General features: G+C 41.3%; 1 protein-coding gene and 2 non-coding genes across 3 annotated transcripts; 1 reads left to right on the plus strand and 2 right to left on the minus strand.

The window, feature by feature from the left end:
* The first annotated feature begins 6,961 nt into the window (after positions 1 to 6,961).
* Positions 6,962 to 10,288, plus strand: LOC125891192 (lithostathine-1-like). The gene is made up of 3 exons (XM_049580244.1): positions 6,962 to 7,304; positions 8,695 to 9,045; positions 9,157 to 10,288. The coding sequence occupies exons 1-3, from the start codon at positions 7,094 to 7,096 to the stop codon at positions 9,228 to 9,230; spliced, it is 636 nt and encodes a 211-aa protein (XP_049436201.1). The 5' UTR covers positions 6,962 to 7,093; the 3' UTR covers positions 9,231 to 10,288.
* A 493-nt stretch (positions 10,289 to 10,781) lies between these two features.
* trnaf-gaa (transfer RNA phenylalanine (anticodon GAA)) lies at positions 10,782 to 10,854 on the minus strand. The gene has a single exon. It is a non-coding gene; the product is annotated as a tRNA-Phe (tRNA).
* Positions 10,855 to 14,772: 3,918 nt separating this feature from the next.
* trnaf-gaa (transfer RNA phenylalanine (anticodon GAA)) lies at positions 14,773 to 14,845 on the minus strand. Its single transcript has one exon. It is a non-coding gene; the product is annotated as a tRNA-Phe (tRNA).
* Between the last annotated feature and the right edge of the window lie 2,531 nt (positions 14,846 to 17,376).

The following is a 17,376-nucleotide window of genomic DNA, read 5'->3' on the forward strand; positions in this document are numbered from 1 at the left end:
AGAAGAGACGGCAAACAGGAGTAAATCTGGGGTTGGCTTTTACTTCTGCTGGCAAGCATGTTTACCAACAATGACCAACAATCCTGCACAGTATAGTTGTAAGACATTTATTTGTCTTAAGTTAGTTGCAAACCTTGTGCTTGCAAGTCTAAGTTCTCTGGTTCAGGTTTGCCTCAGCAAGTCGTGGTCCAGGAAAAAGAGAGTCTGTCAGCAATTGCCCCACCTTTGATGGTTCAGGGCAAGGAGCAAGGGCCTGAGCATCTGGGCTGCTCCAGGCCCAGCAGGAAAGAGGTGTGGGCTGCTCCGCAGTTCCCGAGTAAGAGAGCAGGACTGTCTGAAGGGAGCAGACCTTCTGCAGATGCCTGTGACATCACAGAGTCACATGTCACTGTAAACGTCCTGTCCAATCAAGTTGTGAGACTTGTGTCTCCCTGAGGTGAGAGGTGAGACATCCTGGAGATGGGTGTCAAATAGCTGTCTTTGTTTGGAGAACAAAGAGCATGCAGAGAAGGAAGCCTTTAAATGTCCAGTTTAGATTTTACCAAATGAGAAATCATCATCAAGATAGTGTGGCGTAAAACCACACCGTCTCCCTCCAACTCTCTGCCAGATTCAGGTTCACCAGCTGCCTGGTGTGAGCGGAGACACATGTCGAACTGCTTCCCCACGTCCACAGGTCTTATTAAACTAAAACTCAATCTGAAATAATGCTAACATCTCCCACGTTGCATCTCTGATGATTAAATTAAACAAAAATGACATGGAGTTTGGGGCTGCGGTGCGGAAAGGGCACAGAGGAGGAGAGAACAGCATTTTAAAATGTTGTTTTAAGTCAATTTAAATAACTTATTCTCATTTTTAAGAACCCTAATCTGAAGCTTAAATCTGCTAAATGCCAACTAATTTAACTGTGTTATATTTCTAATCTCTTGTCATGTTTAACTTACATGTTTCAAAGGCATCTGTGTATTGTGAACATGACAGAGCACAATACGAATTAAAATTGTAATTTGTGATAATGACAAGCAACATTTATGTGCAATATCATATTTCAGGGGTGGCCAACCAGTCAGAGACCAAGAGCCACAAAAATCACCGTGGTAGTACAAAGAGCCACATCATACATGTGTGCTTACAAACGCACTCCCTCTCTCACACAAACATGAAATGACATAAAATCAAAATCCATGCATTTCCAATTTTCAAAGCCAGATTTATTTATCTCACACACAAATGAATAACCATGAATAGAGATACACAGAAACACAGTCTCTCCCTCTCATACTGTCTTTCTCCATCCCCCCTCCACACCCACAGTCTCTCCCTCTCCCACTCTCTCCACAGACACATCCACACAGTCTCTCCCACTCTCATACTCTCTCCAGATTAGTGTTGTCACGGTACCAAAATTGGGACCCATGGTACGATACCAGTGGACACTCACCCTCCTTTGATTGGACTTTGAACTTATCCCACAGTAGTGGCACCATGTCATGTACTGTGGTGTTTAAGTAGCAGCCTACTGTGGTCTACCGTTGGTACCAGTATACTGTGCAACACTACTCCACACACATCCACACACAGTCACACACACAAAGACACGCACTTCTTCCCTGACATTTTTTTGTTGTGCGATATCACCACCGCGCTGCAGTCCTATGGTCCTGCATTCCTCCCGAACTCCACACCCTCTCACCTGCCTGTGCTCACTCCACTTATGCCTGTTACATTTCTTAAAGGGCCATACACACTCATAACAATAAATTGATTTTTTATGACGGAAGAGCCGCACGCCGATGGTTTTAATTAATGGATCGAAGAGCCGCACACTGATAGGCAAAGCTGCGGGTTGGCCACCCCTGTCATATTTGCACAAGCACTACAAGCAGTCAGAACCGCCACTGGGCCCAGAGGATGCATACAACCCCAAGTTGTCCCTCAAAATCAAAAAGACACTTGTTACGGCCGCCGCTCTTTCCACCTTCATTGTGTGTGTGTGTGTGTGTGTGTGTGTGTGTATGCAACATTAATTTTTCCCTCTGTGTGCCGAGCTGCCTGCACCTCCACTGGACTCAGAAGCCCCACCTCCTCTGTTCTGATTGGTGCGGCCTCAGCTGCTTCTGACCGACCAATCCACAGCTCATCTGGGTCCCTGATTGGTGTGGCACAGGTGCAATGGACCAATCCCAGCCATTCAATCAAGACCGTCATCTTTAAGTGCCCTGCCAGTCTGTCAGTCTGGGTGGCTGACTGTTGGTGGCAGCTCACCTCTTTGCTTGATAGCCTTGTGTTGTGTTGGTTAGCCCACTGATTTGTAGCTTGTCATAAGCTTTTGTAGATTTTTGTGAACTTTTGAAGTGTGGCCAGGTTGTTAGAAATTGCTACCCTTTTGACTGATTCCAAACATTTCCATCCACACATAGACAATTACCTGTATAGAGACACTAAGTGTAGGAGTGCTGTTTGTTGTTGTGTGTTTTAAAAGCTGCATTAGACAGTCAGAGTTTGTTTTCCCTTTTATTTTCGATTAGATAGATTGTAGATTAAACTCTGAGTGAGTCCTCCTTTTGTTATATTTGTTTTTTTGAGTTAAACAGCACCCACCGGCCCTCTTCCTTGGTTTGTTCTCAGTTCTTTGTTAACCAGACTTCCTTCATTTGAGTTGCAATAAACTGCCTTAACTTTTAACATCTGGGTTTTTGTGTTGCTTCCCTTTCCCCTGCAAGCTGGGTTGAAACAACACTGTCTTCAGTGTGATAGCGATGGGTCAGATATAGACTATGAGGGGGAGACAGGTCATTTAGCAGCCACACTGTTGAATTCATGTGCTGAACTTATGCAAACAGATCATGACAGGGACAACTTTAGCAGTGATTATGACCTCCCCCTCCGGCCCGTTCTCACTCTGAAGTCGTCGAATACCGCCACTCTGGTGCCAAAAGCCACCTTTTACTGCAGTATGTAACGCGGCTGAATGTAACCTTTGGTGTTGCTATGATACGCTGCTGGTCTGCGGGACAGCACCTATCAGGGCAGCATGATACACTGCTGGACAGGGTCACATTGAAATGCTACTGGTAACGATGTAATATAAGAAGCAGGAAAGTCCGTATAGGGTGAATAGGTGGTGAATAGGTCCAACAAACCCTGGATTTTCACCCACGAGTCAAGTGTTCACTTCCCCAATGCCAAACCAAGATTTTTTCTAAAACTACCCATATGCTTTTGTTGCCTAAACCTAATCGTGTACTTTTGTTGTCATCCTGGTATTGGCAGCGTCCTGGAACGTCAACAGCAGATGCAGAAGGATACTTGATATGTGAAGTAGTTGCCTGAGAATATGATATAGCATTCTGGTGGCATGTACATGGACTTCTATTCTAATAGAATTCTGTTTCACTGTGCAGGTTTCCAATCAGTGAAGCCGTAGCTTAATGCTCCAATCATCACCTTCGTCTTCATCCACATGCAAAAAAAATCCAGCCAACCACTTGATAAAGTTTAACACTTCACTTCAAAACTCAAAGATGGTACAGAGACAGTTGTCCATTTTTTTTAATCTACTATTATTCAGAAAAAAAGAGGTAAAGACAAAGGTCAAAGATAAAAGAGATAGGAGGTCACAACCTGAGCAGCTCCACTCTCCACTGCAATGAGCTCTCTCAAATCCAAAATCTCCCCCTACTGGTGAGAGTGTAAAAAATAAAGGGGGCAATTAAAGGTACAATACAACAATAATAGTGCCCCTATCTTAACAGATATCTTAACTGATGGCATTGTTAACTTTGCCTGTGAGTGTGAATGAAAAGAAACAGAATAACAACAAAAATATGTTAAAGTCACTGCTGGCATAACTATAATACTAACTCAGTATGTTAAGGTTCTCTTTGATTTTTACAAGTTTAATTGTTGTCGATGCAAAAGAAACAGTTTCAGAGGAGCAAACATTTAGTTTATTCTCTTTGTTGGTGGACATGTTTGAATGACGCCTTTCTTACTGCTTTCCAGTAAAGAGGAAAGTGTGTTTCCTCTTTTTATTTCCCGGTGCATCATGTAAATATATTGTTGTCATCAACATATCCTTTCTTGACTATGATAAACATCTTGGACTTCAGTATTTTAATATTCAAATGCTGATGTCACGTGAAGGCGGCTCCAAGAGAGCATCTACCTGGGGGACATTTTAGTCTTCATCAGCACACAAGTAGAGACACCAGAGTGAAGTGGCTGAGAGGAGGACAGAAGATGTAAGTTTTGATTCTGTTGTGTCACTTTGATATATTATTTATTGTGTGTGTGCAGAGGTGGACAGAACAGTAGTGTTTTTTTTTCCAGTATATATTTCACATCAGTTAAAATCAAATCAGATTTGCAGTTTGTCTTTTTGTATTTGCCAGATTTACCAAACAGCTCAGCTCATTTGTGACATGTTTTATAATCACAGTTTATCATTTTAAAGTTTTAATTTCATGCAAAGTTCAGCGTGTTTTACAAAGAGTGGACACAATAACAAGAACACCTGACATTATAATGCAAAGAAATCCAATAATGTTTCAATACTGTGAAGCTTTGTGAGGCCAGTGGATGTCTTCTTGCCCTGGGTTTTACCTCACAGGCTCAGGATTTGGTTTATGGAACTTTTTTTGGGATGCATGCAGCCTGCTCTGCAGACTCAGGGCTGAGAAAACACTACGTATCTTCTTCTGCATGCTTTTGGGTGCTAAATCTATATATTGAAAAACAGTAAATAATTGAATTCTGCATTATCCTCTATTTTGTTTCTCATTCTGGTTAAAGAACCCGTGACATCGTTGTGTCTCACCCACTCCTGAAACACATTCAGTATGTTTACATGGACAGTTTAATTCCACTTTAAATCGGAATGAATGGCCATTCCGATTAAAAGTGGTCATGTAAATGGTCATTCCGACTGAAAATTAAATCCGATTAAAGGGGGTGGTTTATTCCGTTTGTCATTCCGAATGATAGAATTTTGTGTGCATGTATACACTCATTCCTCTTTAAGTTCATTCCGGTCTTTCTGCGCATGCTCGTTTCCTTGCCCTTCTGGTGCGATGACGTATATAGCGCGCATAGCAACGAGCTGCGATCTCCCATGTAAACCCTCATTCGGAATGAATATTTCCCATGTAAACTACCTGGAAAGACTTTAATTCCGAATGATTTCATTCAGATTTATTTCATTCCGAATGAGAAGCTATCATGTAACCGTAGCCAATATGTTTTTGATAGTAGCAGTGCATTGTAAGGTGAATATATGAAAACCAGAGCATGATAACCACCTGGACAGTATAGTGCGACACAATAACCCTGGCATATTGTTTATTGTTTGCTATTGGCTCAGCCTGATGCATTACATTATTTGTGTTGTTTTTGTTTTTTTTTTCAAATAAGAAATTTTAATGAGCTGGAAAACAACGGCAATTTCTTAGTGTGAGTCTGTTCATGGAGGTTTCATCCTAATTTGCATATTAGCTGATAAACATCATTCTGCTTCCTCATAAACTGGGAGGGGTGGTGATGTTTGTTTGTGTGTGTATTTCTTGTTTTTAATGGACATACAGTTAAGAGTTAAAATGTTTATTTTTTTATTTTACTGACAATATTTGTTAACTCCATTGTGTTTGGTTCACAGCACACTGAAATATCAGTTTCATCTAACAGCAAAGATGCAGTGGAGTCTGTTTCTGCTCCTTCTGATGGGTAAGTGGATCATCTTATCACATATACAGCAGTGCTGCTGCTGCTGCTGCCATGAAATTATTTAACTTAAAGCTCATTCTTATCATGAAATATAGAGCAAATAATCCAGGAACTCAGAAATCTAAGTGAATAAAGAGGCGTGGAGTAAGTAGTAGGTGTGTACTCATAATGTTGATTTAATGCTGTCTGCTCCATCACTGCAGTATTTCCTCTGTTATTAGGTCAGTGTTCCTTCTTCATGTGTCACCTCCATGAGTACCACTTTGTTAAAGAGAAGAAGACCTGGACTGAAGCCCAGAAGTACTGCAGAGAGCATCACACTGACCTGGCCACAGTGTCTAACATGACAGACATGAAGAGACTCCCTGACTCTGCACAGAATCAAGATGGAGCCTGGATTGGGCTTTACAGCGACCCCAAAAGAAATGAGAGAGGGTTGTGGCACTGGCAGTGGTCTCTGCCAGGGCTGGAGTCCAGTTATAGGGAGAGTAGATGGCAGAGAGGAGAGCCGAATGATTACTTTTCTAAAAATGAGAAATGTGTGTGGATCAAGAATCACAAATGGAACGATGCCAGTTGTTCTGAATATCATGCATTTATCTGTTATGATGGTGAGAATATGTAACTAATAATGTTATTATGTGTATACAGCAGATCATCCTGTCTAACAATAGTTTTTGTAGACATACAGGTATACCTCCTCTTTTTGTGTGGGATTAAGTAGAAACTTGGCTGATAAGGTTAAAGGAGCAATAAGCGAAATTCATCATTTCTAGATTGAGGGAATTAAAAAATTGCTATGTGAAGAACTAGAGGTGTAATTTCATCTGGAGTATAGCATGACCTCACACACCCTCTCTTTGTGTTGATCTCTAGCCCCTTGTTTACAAGCTGTGTTCATGTACGTTCATGTTAGTCTGGGGCCGTTAGTGGCCGTTTTGGTAAGGAAACGGAACCAGGGCGAGTGAGACAGGATCCGGAATTCGATGGATGTGCCTTTCCGTAAAAATAAAAGCACCAAGCTAATAAAAATGCGGTGAAACTTTTAATTTAAAGAATATAATTTACAAGAAAAGCCCCAAGCCATTAAGTCAATCGATTTTCTTACACACCTCATCACCCCAAATCAATGGTGTGCCAGAATTTAAAGTTTTACTATGGTGTACATTTTTAGTTTGGTGAATTTGGTGAATACCGCATCCACTCCCTAGACCGGAACCAGAATCCAGACAAAATTCAGAGTGAACAGACACCTGGCGACGCGAGGCTACGTTCATGTGAATCCGCTCCCCTCTCGGAGCCCTTGGCCCTCCCTCCTTATAAAAGGCTACAGCCAGTGAGCAATGGCAGCGCGTATTTTTGAATTGAAATGGCAGAGAGCGGAACGAAACGTTCACCTGAAGACAACCAGGATCTGACATTACCTCTAAAGAAACAACAGTTGTTGGCAAAGAAGTTGTCAGATAAAGAAAGGGACAGAACTCGGATTAACATTGGCCTTGCATTTCCAAGGTGGAGAGCACTGCGAGTGCTTAAGGGGCTACAATTTGACTCAGAGAGACTCTTCTTCTCCTGGACAGGTAACATTAAGTAACAACATAAAGTCAAATGTCTGTTTTAATTAGTGTTACAGTAACGTTAGGCACATGTCGCTATGTCGATTCAATTAAATTTAATGTTACAATCGTAGCATGGGTTAATGTCTAGAGCTTGAGTTATTAGCGGCTCGGTCCCAGCAATGGGTCAGGCCTTACGGTTGTGTTAGGTGAGTAGCCGGCAGCCCAGCTAACATTTGCAATTAGCATTGTAAAATGCAGTCCGGCGGGCAGCCTGGTGGGCTGTGTTTAGTTATTTCCCTGCCTACTTCAATGATGATAGTACCTGTAATAAATGTAATATATGTGCTGAGATGGAGGCGAGGCTCAGTGACCAGAACAGCTGGTAGAAGCGCTCGATAGCTGTAAGTTAACGTTACTCCAGTAGCCATAGTAGCTCTAGTGCTAACTCCAGGAGCCGTGGCGGGCTCACGGAGAAGAGTAGGGACGTTAGCGTGGCAGCCGACTAGTGCTAACGCTAACAGGAAAGCAGGGAAATAGCTAAACACAGCAGAGACCGACAGTGAGTGAAAGACACCACTAACTTCTAAACTAAGCCAAACTAAGTGGCTGTTTAGGTTTTATTTCCTCACCCCTGTGGCGAGTGAATCTGCCTGTAGTGAAACCGGGGCTAACCGGTGCTTCTTCCTCAGGCTCCACTTCACTCAGCTGCCAGCACAGCCAGTTAGCCTCCACTAGCTTCCCAGCTAACATTAGCCTCGGCTCTCCGTTTGGATCCAACCGGAGCACCGAGCCCTGGTTTGTTATTCAGGTTAATGTAGGAAGAAGCAGCGGGTATATCGGGCAGCTGAGTGAAGTGGAGCCTGCGGAAGAAACACCGGCACCGTCTGGATGTAATAGTCCGTGGAGATGATGCAGTGCTCGGCTGCACAGACAAGGCCAGTGGGGTGGGGGGTGGAGAGCAGAGGTAGAGGGAGGTGTGGCTCATTATACAGTCTATGCTCATGACACACTTTGTTTTGGTCTACAGGCAGTGCACAACAGCAAACCTAGCGGTGAAACGATTTCGCTTTTTGCCCCTTTAAAAAATTATATATTTAAAAGTCAAAAGTCAACTGGTGTTATTTTCTATTTATTTATTTTACTTTTAAGTAACATGTAAGTGTAGTGATAAAATTTCTCTTTCTCTACATGCAGAAATGAATTCTAATCCAGTCCTACTTTTAATGATGAGATCCACCTTATTATATCACACACACTTTGATCTTGTAAACATGTGAACCTGCAGTGGATTCATTTTAATTCATCTCACGTTATTGTTTCACTTGTTTTAAATAAGAAAAAAAAGGATTTTTATGAGATGAAATAACTTGTAAACAGTGTGTGTTTCTTAGTTTGTCTGTTTATCCCACAGGAAGGAACCAATCCAACAAGACATTCCATCTGATGGAAGACAGGATGAGCTGGCCACAGGCTCAGAACTACTGCAGAGAACATCACACTGACCTGGTCAGTGGAGACCAACAGTTAGAGGACAACAAATTCAAGGATGAGTTTAAGTTTAAGTCAGACGACTCTGTGTGGATCGGCCTGTTCAGAGATTCCTGGAGGTGGTCAGATGGGAGCAAATTCTCTTTCAGATACGGGGGTCCACAGTTTAACGATGACTCAGGCAGTGAGAGATGTGCTGTGACCATGCTGAATGATGGAGGCAGATGGAGGGATGAAGACTGTGATGAGGAAAAACCCTTCTTCTGCTATGGCGGTGAATATTTCAAAGATAATATAACACATGTGATAAAATATATTTATATAAAGTAATGTTACAGCTGTTATTTACACTGGCCTGTGTTTATCTCCATTTCTTCCATGACAGATAAAGTGATCCCGATCGATAAGAGTGAGACCTCAGAGGACGCCTTATATCACTGCGGAAGGAACTTCAACTAACCAACCCTGACGAGCAGCGATGGGTCCAAGTGAAAGCCAAGCAGGCCAACAGTCCCTACGTCTGGCTGGAGGAGAACATAAGTGGTTCAAAAAGAATGACAGTGAGAAGTTTAATTTCATATATTTTACGTGCTAAACCCACTATACTCACTGGTAGCAGGCCTTTTATTCATTTACTCACTTTGTTTGCAGTGCTGTGTTACTTTTGGAAACATTTACACTATAATGTGTTTGTTGAACAGCATTCTGGGACATGTAGTAATCCCAACCTGAGGGGGAGAGATGTGAAATCACGAGCAGAATTTTTAACAGCAGATTTTAAATTGAGAGAAAGTAGCTACATTGAAGTCAGTTTCAAAGCAGCATCAGATTACTGAGGATGTGACCCTGTAATGGGTTTTTCTCTTTATTCTGATTCAACAACACCTGAGTTATCACTATTTGTTATTTCCTGGAGTTGTTGTTGTATTTTATTTATTCTCTTGAAGTGTGGGTGTTAGAAAGGCTTGAACTATACTGGAACTGTGAGAATACGAAGTACCACATCTATGGTTGTATATTAGTTTTATATTAGTTAAGGGCTGTACTACCTGCTTTTCATAGCACTACAAATTGGGTGCAGTAACAGTCCATAAGCGCCACCTACTGGTGAGCTATATTAATGCCACTGGGGGGGATCTAAAGGAGCAGAGGGCGCACAGTTGCCATGTGGCTGGAGCACGGAGCTGTGGAGTAAATCCATGTGATGTTGTGCCTTCTTAATTTACTGTAAGCAACTGTTTGTTTGTTCGTTCCCATTTGGATTTCATGTGGAAGTCTTACATATCTTACCTAGTCCACACACATTCTCAGAAATAGAGATATGCCTCCACCTGTCCTCGTCACAAACCAGTTACCAGAGAGTTCAGTTTCATGTTCTGACCGACACACAGTGATGAGCATCATATATCCACCAGCCTAAGACAGAGAAGTGAACTCTCAGTTACAGTCAAGCTTTAATTCATCTTTTGAGGTTGTATTTAGTTTTCTGTATAATTGACAGTGTGTATGGTAGACATCTTTATGGTAGGAAATGGAATGAATACACCAGTCTACACTGTACTGGTTTGATTTTTGCTTTATGTATTCAAATATGGAACATATTTTTCAGGTTTTGATAAAGATCTGGTGATGGTTATGTAAAATCTGTGTCAGCTGAATAAAGTGTTAAAAGACAGAGTGGTCCTCTCTTTTTTAAACAAACTGCTGTTGTTTGTTTCATAAAACAATCACTTCCTGTTGTTTATTTTACAAGAAGAGACCCAGCAGACTCTGGATGTTCATATTATAATATGTATAATTCATGATTATACCATACACCTAATGATGGCCAGTCGAAGCCTCACAATGTCTTTATTTTCTCACGCCTCCCTTGCTTTATTAATTCCTGCCGTATTGCCTTTATTCATGATAGCAACTCTTTTATGTGTATTGCGTGACACGTGACAAACTCGATCTACCCTATGTTATCACACTTCATATTACTCACGCTGGAAAAGGATTATCATTTTCTGCCGAAACCCGGGATCGAACCAGGGACCTTTAGATCTTCAGTCTAACGCTCTCCCAACTGAGCTATTTCGGCTCCTATCAACGACCGGCAGCCTGTGTAATTTGTCCGTGTGACCACCAGAGGTCGATCTAATACTATATATATATATATATACTACATATGTACTCCAGGCACTATTGACAAGATACGTCTGTAAGAAATGCTGTGATAATTTGTCCTTGTTATTGATAACAAACACTTAGAGCATTTTAATGCAGGCTGGTATTTAAAGCTCCTTCCTACATTGGAAGGAATGAATAACCCATGGCTACACTTTCGCTCCTTCAGTGTGGTGCAGTATGGTGATAGTACTATACACTGCATGGTATGTTCAGGGTAAAGTTACAGTTTTTAGCAAACACATAAATATGCATTAAGACAAACAACTTCACTTATTACTTTATTTATTGATTTATTGTTTTATTTTTGGCTTTAGTTTGCAGTACTGTGTCTCAGATGCAGTCTCTGAGCAATACAGCCTCAGTACACTGCACACCAAATCAGACATGGTAATGCTGAAATGTTGTTTGAAGTTTGAGTTAACTGTGCTAAAGTGCTGTGAATACTTACTATGAAGAGAACAGCCACTGCTCATATGAAACCATTTTCATTGCTGACCGACTATACACAGCTACAAAGGGGGAAGAAACAGCAGTATTGGTTTTAAATGGGTCTGCAGGGGTAATCATAATGATAATAAAAATAATGATAATGATAATAATATTTGAGATTTGGGACTAAAAATGAATGTAAACTTCCTAAGTTAAGGCTCCAAACACCTATTGTAAACAGGGCTGTAGCCAGGGTTTGGAAAATAGTGAGGTCCAGAATTTTTGTGAGAACCACATATCTCTAAAAAATCAACTTTCATGAGGTTAGAAGAAAAGCTGAGTTTTCCAGCTGATCCAAAAAGGTTTTTAAACAATATCTTTAGTTTAAAGGGACAGTTCACCCCCAAATCAAAAATGCATTTTTGTTCTTACCTGTAGTGCTATATATTAGTGCAGATCGTTTGGTGTGAGTTGTTGGAGATATCGGTCGTAGAGAGATCTGCCTTCTCCCAAGTATAATGGAACTATGGCTCTCAGATTATGGTGCTCAAAGTGTCAAAAAATGCATGTCTCTGTCCAAAAATCATGATGGTAAGATAATCAACAGACCTAGTTTTTAGTAGTTTCATGTAGGAACTACAGCACTTTCCTTCTACTACACTACACCTACCAATTGTATCATTGCGTAGAAGGAAGTGTGCCCAAGAGGCTTGGGCTAGCTCAGTGGTGCTAGGGATGCTAGCAGCAGACGCATGCTTCCTTCCTTCTTCCTTCTTTTTTAGCACTTTGAGCACCACAGGCTGAATGCCATCTAGTTCCATTATATTGGAAAGAAAGCAGACACCTCCACGGCCGATACCTCCAACACCAAAACAATCTAGACTGATAAATAGCACTAAAGACAAGAGGAAAAATATGTGTTGTTGAACACTTCATCCATTAGTTTATTACAAACATCCAGAATCAGAGATAGGCCAACAATGTTTTCACAGGACACTATGACAAATCGCAGTCTGGAAAGTCAGTGGTAACTTGCAAACGTCCATTAGATTTCACAGTGGTACCTCAGTGTCAACCTTGAGCTTTCCTTGGGAAAGTTACATTGTCATATCATACAGTTCAAACCTCGGGGTGTTGACAGACTGGTGAGAGACTGTGGCAGAAAGTGGGCAGAAGATGGCCCAGGTGCTGCCTTACATTTTGCCAGACGGCAAGGGAGCAAGGAGTCCATGATGGAGGAGGTCAGTCGTGATGCTAGGACCATTACAGATGTAGCATGTGTGGTACATGTTGAACTGAGGGCCTAATTATAATTGTAGACATTTTCACAGTCTGAGGTCATGTAATTCAAACTGTAATACAGTTTATCATTATCATAACAGTTTTATGGATCCAGTCCAACAGTATCTGGTTGTTTGGAAAAGCACTGAGTGTCCAGATCAGCAGTGAAATCTGCTCAGTGGCCCTTCAGCTAATGTCATCATATGAGCCTCTAATGCACAATACGGTACATTATCATCATGCTGTTTGTCTCACAGTGGGGTTTCCCGCTTCCTCTCAGTACTACATGTACCCTTTTAGCATCAAGCTTTAAAAATGCTCTGCTGTCATAAAAATCAGCCCACTACTACACATATAAGCTATCCAAGGAATGAACCATAGCCCAGAGGTTTTGTTCTTTGAACAGAGATGTATTCACAGCAACAACACGGTGAGGGGGTTTATCTGAAGTCGTATATTTACATACATACGTGTTATTCTATTCATGAATTGATTCATAATTCATAGATTTTATTTAAATGTCATGTCAATAAAAATGAAGTCCTTTGCTGTAACATTAACAACACAGTTCTTCGTTGTCTTCTTCTTCATCCTCAGACTGATTTCTATGTATTTTCTGTCCTCAAGTCTTGACTAACTTCTAGTTCGGAACATCAGGTGAGTTTTTACCGGCGGCTGCAAAATACTAAGTTGGGAGTTTTGCTTGAGTGAGCATCAGCCTTGAGGCATTTTTGCTTAGTGAATCAAAACGAGTTTCTTCCAGCAATAACCTCATATGAACTCTACCAGTACATCTTGTGCTTATCTCTTAATGTTTGTGTAAGGAGGCTGGTTCCACGGTTTTCTCAATAAGACTGACTCTACACATGTGGCCTTGTATCTGTCCATTAATTTCTATTTCTACTCTTTCTACTCTACTATTCCACTTTTTCTTTCCCCTCCTGCCAAGCGGTTGCATTGTCAGGTCCCTGAAACTCTGTCTGTCTGTTTGTTATCAACACACTTCTGATTGGCATATCAACACAGAGAGCTGGTTGGCCATGTATTCAGGTTTCAGTTGGGAATGAAAATCCCTGACCTGTTTGTTTGTTGTTGAAGTTCAAATCGAGCATCAGAATGGGAAAGAAAGATGATTTAGCTGACTTTGAACGTGGCATGGTTGTTGGTGCCTGACGGGCTGGTCTGAGTATTTCAGAAACTGCTGTTATGCTGGGATTTTCACACACAACCATCTCTAGGGTTTACAGAGGATGCTCCCAAAAAGAGAGTTCTCTGGGTGAAAATGCCTTGTTGATGCCAGGGGTCAGAGGAGAATGGCCAGACTGGTTCAAGATGATAGGAAGGCAACAGTAACTCAAATAACCACTCATTACAACCAAGGTCTGCAGAAGACCATCTCTGAATGAACAACACATCGAACCTTGAAGCAGATGGGCTACAGCAGCAGAAGACCACACCAGGTGCCACTCCTGTCGGCTAACAACAGGAAACTGAGGCTACAGTTCACACAGGCTCACCTAAACTGAACAATAGAAGATTGGAAAAGTGTTGCGTAGTCTGATAAGTCTTGATTTCTGCTGCGACATTCAGATGGTAGGGTCAGAATTTGAAAGCATGGATCCACCCTGCCTTGTATCAACGGTTCAGGCTGCTGGTGGTGGTGTAATGGTGTGGGGGATATTTTCTTGGCACACTTTGAGCCCCTTAGTACCAACCAAGCATGGTTTAAACACCACAGCCTACCTGAGTATTGTTGCTGACCGTGTCCATCCCTTTATGACCACAGTGTACCCATCTTCTGATGGCTTGTTGAATCTACAACATGAAGAATTAGGGCAGTTCTGAAGGCAAAATGGGGTCCAACCTGGTACTAGCAACTTGATGAGTAACTGTTATTTAATTATACATTTTTCTCTGTAACTGACTACAATTAATTTTATTTTCTCATTTAATTCCTTTGAGGTAGTTACACTAGTTACTCTATAACACTATATTTACTCTATTCAACCTTGCCTGTACTTTCATGAACGTGATGACTTTCCATATTGACTGAGGTCTTGATTTAGTTACCTTGTAGTGACTTGCCTGGCATGTACTCTTCAAAAGCAGACGCATTACCTGCCGAAACCCGGGATCGAACCAGGGACCTTTAGATCTTCAGTCTAACGCTCTCCCAACTGAGCTATTTCGGCTTACACGTAATGATCTCCGTGCAATGATGAATAATATCTGCAGGGGTCGCCCTACATTCGTTCTGTGTGATTATATTTAGTGTTTCTAACAATCCAAATGGCATTTTTTTGACGATGTAGTAATTTGAATGTTTAACTGTTATTTTATATTAACCAAAAATATATTAAAATGTAAAAATAATCAGAAATAGCAGCAGAGGACTGATTGTTCTCGCTAAGTTTAAGTGCTGCAGAATTACTTTGCCCTGCAGGCTTCATCCCACATGGATGACCTTCATTTTCCCATACTGCAGAGGTCTGTATCGCCTTCCTCCCACGCAACACAAAGCCCACGCAGTTTTCAAACAGCACGCTGGCAGCTTTCTAACTAATGTGTACAGTATAGCTCACTGGGAGGAGCACGACATGAACACTGCCAGGTACTGGAGGTGCTCGGTGCCTACTGAGGGCACCCGTATTTTCAACATGGATGCACCCACTTGAGAAGGATGGCTTCTCATCAGAAAGCACAAAGCCAGTTCACCAGTAAAGTTTGATTTCACCATGCCAACAGAGACAAGGCAATGCTAAAATTAACACATAGAAATTGCACCACCTACTCACTATATCATTGCTGCATCCTGATTGTTATGAGTGTGCAGACAGTAAATAAACATGCAGTCCCTGCTCGACACACAGACCACAGAGAATCACAATAATTCTTACACACAAGTGTGTCTTCATTTATTTCAACAATGTGTGCTTGTCTCCAGGAGGACTTGGTATCAGTGTGTGTCCCCTCTGGCGCTGAGGGACTAATCATGTGAGCCATATGGACAGTGGTGTACATTGTCCTCATGCTGTTCCCTCACAGCAGGCTTCCTCGTAAGCCATCAAAGTCTTCATGAAAGAAAACTCAGTTATCACAGCTACACCCGAAGGCAGGGTTTATTTTAGACAGAAATATTGTTTGTATTGTATATTTTCAGTATGTACAGTCCCTCTTTGGCATTCAACAAAGTCATATCTGACAGAAAATCCACACCTCATTATTTCATATTTATTGATATAATTCAACATTGCATGGTGATACATTCACGTAAAAACAACACCATGAAGAAAACCTATAAATATAGCATATTTTTGGTGTACATACAGTATAATATATATCTTTTCAGTGTGTTTACATTCAAGAATGCATCAATTGCATGTGTGTGTAAGTGTGTGTGCAAGACAGAGAGATCACACGGCCTCTGAAATGAGCCCCAGTGTGAGAACAGCGTCAGCGAAGTGAACAAACAAGTAGAACAAAGTCAACAGGAAACACTAGTCTTATTAATAATCCCACAATCTGTCAGTGCTCGGCTGTGTGACAGTTACTCTCTTGTGTGTGCTGGACACTACATTTGAGTTGACTCAAGGGACCACATGTCTGGACAAGCCAGCTGCAACTGAAACACTCCTCTAAATCTAGAAAAGTCAGTCTAATCACGTACAGACCAAGTGACTTGTACTGCAGATTTCACATGGAATAAATTTCAGTCTGGTCAGTATTTACAACATGTACATGGGTGTCATTTCAACAGAGAACTGCATGCATGTAGTATGCCAAAACCTCAATATGAACCACAGCAAATATAATGCAGTCCAAAAACAAGAGACTTACAATGAATAGGGGAGACTGGGGGCAATAATATCCACTGAACAAATAATTCCAGTTTAATCAAAACAGTATAATTAATTGTATGAAGTATGAGACATCAGTTTTTCCATTGACAGGCAGAGAGGGATCACCACAGTTTTATTTGTAAAATGTGCATGTTACCACAGCTCAGAGTTGTCTCGTTTCTGATTGGAGCAATTTGAAAAGTTATAATTGCCCCCAGTCTCCCCAGCTGTTTTCTTAAGGCAGTAAGTATTTAGATTTTGTGTCACAGGGGTTTTGATTCCACCCAGCTATTTTTGAGATTGTAGTTTTTGCTGATGTTCTGAACTGCATTATACCAAAAGGTTATTTTGTACGTCACCTGTACATTTTATATCTTACAGTGTCATCACAACTAGCTTCTTTAGCACAGCCAGTTAACTTTATCCATAGTTCTGTCAATGTGAATATATCATAAAAATAAATCTCCACTGTTTAAAAGGACTAGTTAGATGTTGTTAGACATTTTGTAAGAGAGGCTTATTTGCTTTCTTGCTGAGAGTTAGATGAGAAGTTTGATAGCATTCTCATGTCGGTATGCTAAATATAAAGTTACAGTCATCAGCTGGTTAGCTAGCTTAGCACAAAGAGTTGAAATCATGGATGTATAAAGAGAACTGGATACAGCGTTGGAGACGGGACCTGTTCATTCCTATGAAAGTCGTTCAGTGGTGCATGAAGCCAAAATCCAAAAAACAAAGCGTTGTGTCATCGTTGGGCTCATGGAGCAGGCGAACTAGCGACTTCTGTCAGCTGAACTTGCTGCCTCCGGTTTAGTGCAACAACTTGAATGGGGATTAAATAATTTTATCTTGCTTCTAGACCTTCCAAATGCTTCCAAATTTTT

The sequence above is a fragment of the Epinephelus fuscoguttatus genome, linkage group LG1 (genome assembly GCF_011397635.1).
Source record: "Epinephelus fuscoguttatus linkage group LG1, E.fuscoguttatus.final_Chr_v1".
NCBI lineage: Eukaryota > Metazoa > Chordata > Actinopteri > Perciformes > Serranidae > Epinephelus > Epinephelus fuscoguttatus.

What these genes read in the sequence shown, in the direction of transcription:
- LOC125891192 (XM_049580244.1), top strand. Translation starts at nt 7,094, where the DNA reads ATGGCAGAGAGCGGAACGAAACGTTCACCTGAAGACAACCAGGATCTG. An exon ending in ACTCTTCTTCTCCTGGACAG is followed by an intron (nt 7,305 to 8,694) that starts GTAACATTAAGT and finishes TTTATCCCACAG; the next exon opens with GAAGGAACCAATCCAACAAG. An exon ending in ACCCTTCTTCTGCTATGGCG is followed by an intron (nt 9,046 to 9,156) that starts GTGAATATTTCA and finishes CTTCCATGACAG; the next exon opens with ATAAAGTGATCCCGATCGAT.